The sequence below is a fragment of the Moschus berezovskii genome, chromosome 6, assembly GCF_049115385.1.
Source record: "Moschus berezovskii isolate FMDL1 chromosome 6, NW_MosBer_1.0, whole genome shotgun sequence".
NCBI lineage: Eukaryota > Metazoa > Chordata > Mammalia > Artiodactyla > Moschidae > Moschus > Moschus berezovskii.
This window is the reverse complement of record NC_142465.1, coordinates 72,476,907-72,482,906: the sequence shown is the minus strand read 5'-3', so window position 1 is coordinate 72,482,906 and position 6,000 is coordinate 72,476,907. Positions and strand designations below refer to the sequence as shown.

Here is a 6,000-nt window from a genome sequence, read left to right as displayed (position 1 = left end):
TGATTCATGGGGTCGCGGAGAGTCGGACACGACTGAGCGACTGAACTGAACTGAACTGACTGAAATGGCTGATATGGAAGAGAGATAAAGACCCAGTCTCTGCCCTAAAGACCTACCACCTGGCAGAGGGAGAGGAACAATGCTGACAAGTAAGGGCACAACAGCTTTTAGGCTGCTATGACAGAAGACTGAACAAAGGGCCGTGGGGGCACAAGAAAAAGAAGTCAAATCTCCCTAGAAATAAATTATGTCAGGAAAGGCTTCATCAGATTGGCAACATTTACGTGAATCGCTGGAGACAGGTGGGAGTGGAAAAGAGGACTGCAGAGAGGAGGTACATAAGAAGACAGAAGGCACAGTTTGACAGAAGCTAAAAAAAGGTCAAAGTGTCAAATTTAAAGTGGTTAAAATTTCAAATGATAAGATTAAGTACAATGAAATAATTCACTGGATTTGGGAAATGAGATGTTATCCCTGACCTTTGCTACAGCCATTTTGATGGAGCAGCTTGGACAGAAGACAGGCTGCTATGAATTAAAATGAAAAGTACAAAGAAAAAAATATTAAAAGTAAACAAGACAAAAAAAAAAAAAGAAACGGGACAACTAGGTTAATCTGTTTCTTGGAGCCATTTGCTTTTTTACTTTCAGGCATACTAGTTTAGCTACAATAAAGGTTAGAGAAGCTTTATATCTGTATCAGAAAATGACTCCCAAACACAATCCACTAACTCATAAACAAGTTTTTAGACACATTTCATTCTTTATGTGCCAAAAACATACTTTTCAATTGTGGTGCTGGAGAAGACTCTTGAGAGTCCCTTGGACAGCAAGACCAAATCAGTCAATCTTAAAGGAAATCAACCCTGAATATTCACTGGAAGGATGCTGTTGCTGAATTTCCAATACTTTGGCCACCTGATGCAAAAAGCTGCCTCACTGAAAAAGACCCTGATGCTGGGAAAGATTGAGAGCAAAAGGAGAAGGGGGCGACAGAGGATAACATGGTTGGATGGCATCATCAACAGAAGGACATGAGTTGGAGCAAACTCTGGGAGATAGTGCTGGAAAAGGTGTGCTGCAGTCCATGGGGTCGCAGAGAGCTGGACACGACTTAGCGACTAAACAACTAACAGCAACATTATTTACAAGATTGCCTATATCATTTTAAGTGATTTATATAAAATCAACATTTCTACAGATTTACTATGCCATCACTAATTTTTCTTCCATGTAATTCAAAATAAATAACACCTGTAACTGGTTACAGTAGAGAAGGTGCTTTATTTTACATGTCACTGGTACACAGTACATAAAACTGCCTAAAATTAGTCTTGGAAAACATAACTGTCAGTTACTTATACCTTCAATTGTCAAGGACCAAGTCTATTTTGTAACCTACTTCATTTAAGATCAGACGACTACAATACTTTTAAATACGAATACATATCCAATGTTACAAGTTATTTTTCTGCTACAAATGCTGCAATTTTTAAAAATATCTCCAGTTATATAGACCATATCTCTCCAACAAAACTCTGCTAGTCTACAAGTCTTTGAAATAATGGATCAACAGTTTGACCTTCTTACAGATGATTATATTTATGTGATTGGGTTAGAGGGAGCAGGGGCTCATACATGCAATCAGATTATTTCTGTTTTTTTTTTTAATGTGGGTAAAAGTGAGTTTATAATACGCTACTACTTCTAGTTAAGTTGCCAAAAAGTTTACTAAACTAAAATGAAGTCAGTACAATATTTTAGAAAACATAATTCTAAGAGCGTGCTATAGAAAAATCTTTTTACTACTATGTGAACCAAAGCTACAGAGTCCAGGAGGGCTGTGGCACAAAGACTTGTACATCTGAACTGCTTATTCAGCTAGGAGGAGTAAAGAAAGTAATTTAACTCAGTGTAAATCCCCTTACGAAGGATATCTGCATGTTATAACCCGCTGCAACACCAGAGGATCTTCACTTAGAAAATGTGCAAATCATAAGAAGCTAAATGCACTTCTATTATTTATCCCCATCTATTCTCTTCATAAATATACAGCTCAATGATCTCTTATTAACTATTAATGTCAAAGCCACAGAGATTTCTCTATGGCATCTTTCAGTCACCAACAATTTATCAAAGGGATAAATATGACTAGAAGTTAATGTACAATTGTAAAAAAATGTTAAGAATTTGGGCTAATTCTCAAAGTAAATCCCTTGGTATACAAAGACTGCCTTTCTCTCTAGAAAATGAAACATATTTTAGAACCACAGGTTCATATTCACCTGCTAGTCTGGAACAGAAGAGGCATTTAAGCAAACTAAAAACCAAAATACTAAATAGTTAGAAATGTACACACTCAAATATTCTGTTCTTTGCCTAAAGTCAACTTATTCCTTGTCATTAGAGAAATGCTTCAAGATGCAAACTGTTAATGCAGTTTGATTAACAAACTGTTAATCCTTAATGAGAATAAGGGGTTAAAAGCCAGACCTTTTCCTAATAAAGCAAGTAGACTGTAAAATGACTGGGCTTGAAATATATACTTACTGTAACTTTCCATTCTTATTCTTTTTATAACTAAACACACACACATATACAACAAACCCTAGCATTTAATATGTGCAAAATTGCTTACCATTTATTTTAACTTTGGTTAAGTACTTCTTTAGCCTATATCAGACATATTATGGAAGCTATACAAATGATAACAAACATAATAATAATAATGAGGTAAGTTAAAATTCTACTAGTGCAAAAAGCAAGCATATGCCAAAAGCAATGCATATGAGTTAAATGCAGAATGAAGCTCTCACCAAGGCAGGTGCTGGGCTAACAAACCAGAGAAGCTCCTTGTAAACACTGTTTGTAAAGTACACATTTAGAGATCAAGGATTCATATAGCCACAAAAAAGGTATTCTAACAACACCACAGTAGTGCATTTATTTTACCTTTAGAGTTTGGAAATCTCTCAATACGTGTCTAGCAGTTTGCATATCTTCTTCGAGAGAAACTTAATTAGTGAAGACACATTAATCACAAATACTGTAGTATAAAAATCCAAGTTCTTTACAAAAATTATATATTAAAATATTCTATACACTTTAAATTAGTAACTGGAACATACATACATATCAGTTCTGCACAATTAAATCCATCTTTGTTGGGAGTATTATACATGAAGTTTGAGGACATAGCTACTCAGTCAACCTCAACTGGCAAAAGGTTACATGGTATAGAAAGGACAGACCTGTGCTCCTGCAGTTACTGCAGATTAGTCTGAAATGTCTTTTCTGCAATTATTGCTCTATATATTTATTCTGGATTCGAATAGGCAGTGGAACCATGAAATTCCTAAAAGGTTTAAAACAAGTCACCTGTAGCAGATTCTCCATAATGCCTATATGTATCTTTAAGGTTGTAATGGAACCTGAGTAAGCTGTCTAATGCTTATATTTCAGTTGTAAAAAAGTTTATACAATTTCAAGGTAAAAACAATGCAAAAATAAAACATTTAGAGCATTTACAAAAATCTTACAAATGTTTAAAACACTATTTCAAAACTCATGTCCTGTTAAGGTGCTTCTTTCTTTCTGTGATAAGGAGGACATAAAACTCTGAATTTTAAATTATGAACATTTAAATTTCAGCAAAAGCAAAATTAGATCCATTAAGATGGATGTTAAAATATTTAGGGATAAACTTCACTTCTAATGAACATACTGAATTTAAGTGCTGATAGGGACCTTAAAGGTAAACGTTTTTTTAACTCCCTTATCTATTAATCAGGAAACTGAGGGCCAGGTAAGTGCTTTGGCCAAAAATATATTCCAATATATCAACCTGATATGAATCAAGAAAACCCATTAATCTTTTTGTATGTTGCCATGATTCTTGGAAGACGATAAAAATTCCAAAGCAGAGTTTCTGAACTTGCTTCTTTCTTTTTTTAATTTCTTAAGCTCTGTGCTAACTGTAGATAAACAAAGAAATGAATCAAATGGCTCCTAAAATCAGTATTACAAATATTATCCAGTAGAAGATAGTTGCTAGAGGACCACTGCTCATATAGAATAAAGTGAGAGGGAGTACTCAAAGACTGGACCTTTTCAGTGTAGGGAACGTTTACCATATAAGACAGAACAGTGTACAACAGCCAGTTACTAGAATCATCTCAATAACTCTAGGATGACTGAGTTACATGGCCTTTATAAAAGATACTGGGGTAAAAAAGCCTTTGAGCTTTTATCTTAATTTTACTATTTTTCTTTATAATAGAGCTATAACTGTAGGGAAGAATTAATTCATATACTGATTTTCAGAGAGGTTTTGCTTCTTTTCTATTTTTATTTGGATCTAGAATTGAGCAAATACATTTAAAGAACAACTTACAAACTCAAATTCATAACTGCTAGAAATACAGTCAGAGAATACTCTTTTAAATGACAAATCTCCAAAACCAGTTACTAATAAATAATCATCACAATAGCTTCAGTAAAAAAAAAAAAAAAGAAAATCAATTTAAAGGTGCTTTTTTATTGTTACCTTGAAGCCATCGAACTTGTGTAGCTGGTCCATATCCCTTTTCATTCTTTGCTGATATCCTGAACACAATGGCAGGCCTGGATGTATAATCAATATGTGCATTTGAAAGCTGCCCAGCAGTTACTATACATGATGTCTTAAGACCACAATAAATCCTCATAAACACAAGTTGACTTGGATTATCTTGTATTTGTGCTGTGCGGATAGCCAAGTAGGCTGAATATTCCAAAATATTTCCAGAAGGTGAAGTTGGAGGTTCCCAGGAAAGATGGATGCCCTCGACATTCTTGAAGACAGCAGAAAAACAAAAACCGATAAAGGTTCTGAAGTTTTCTCTAATAGCACTTATTATGTTATCTTTAGAACACAAGATGCTTTTCATTAAAGTAACTGCATCAGATGTTACAACTTTTGATGTTGATTTTTAAAAATTTACCTTACCTGGATCTGTAATGTTTAATTTATGCCCTTTTAAAAAACATAACTAGGCTTAAATGTCTGCCTGTACACCCAAAGAAAGAGATCTTTCTTATCTGAAAGCAGAGCTTTTCTTCTCTAAACAGAGGTATGACCTTAGGATAAAATATAATCCAATTAAATACCAGGTGGCACAGTGGTGAAAATCTGCCTGCCAATAGCAGAGATACAAGAGACACAAGATTGATCCTTGAGCTGGGAAGATCCCCTTCCCAACTAGGAAGGGTAGGAAATAGCAACCCACTCCAGTATTCATGCCTGGGAAGTTCATGGACAGGGGAGCCTGGCAGGCTACAGTTCATGGGGTGGCAAAGAATCAGACATGAATGAGCGACTGAACACACACATTAAAATTCTCTAGCATAATACTTTTTGTTTCTATAACAAGAACAAAATTAATATAAGAAGCATACACAGATCTCCCTGACCTTCCAAAATTTGAATGCTGTAATTCTTCTTGAAATTTGGGTCCTTAAAAATATCATGCCCAGTGGTAGAATTGCTGGATCATACAATAGTTTTATTCCTAGTTTTTAAACAAATCTCCATATTGTTCTCCAAATGGCTGTATAAATTTACACTCCAATCAAGAGTGCAAGAGGGTTCCCTTTTCTGCACATCCTCTCCAGCATTTATTATATGTAGATTTTTTGATGACGGCCATTCTGACTAGTGTGAGGTGATACATCATTATAGTTTTGATCTGCATTTCTTTAATAATAAGCAATGTTGAGCATTTTTTAATCCCACTTCTGGACATATACCCTGAGAAAATCATAATTGAAAAAGACACATGCACCCTAATGTTCATTGCAGCACTACTGACAATAGCCAGGACATGGAAGCAACCTAGATGTTGTTCATCGACAGATGAATGGATAAAAGAAATTATGGTATATAGGTACAAAGGAATATTATTAAGCCATAAAAAGGAATGAATTTGAGTCAGTTCTAGTGAGGTAGATAAACCTAGAGCCT

The 6,000-nt window shown here is 34.8% G+C and overlaps 1 protein-coding gene across 1 annotated transcript in view; it reads right to left on the bottom strand.

Moving 5' to 3' along the window:
- Positions 1-274: 274 nt before the first annotated feature.
- HCFC2 (host cell factor C2) overlaps positions 275-6,000 on the bottom strand; it is a 51,624-nt gene continuing 45,898 nt past the window's right edge. Inside the window, exon 15 of the mRNA XM_055394376.2 lies at positions 275-4,831. Coding sequence (XP_055250351.1) covers positions 4,517-4,831 — 315 coding nt within the window. The 3' untranslated portion in view covers positions 275-4,516. The remainder of the gene's footprint in view (positions 4,832-6,000) is intronic.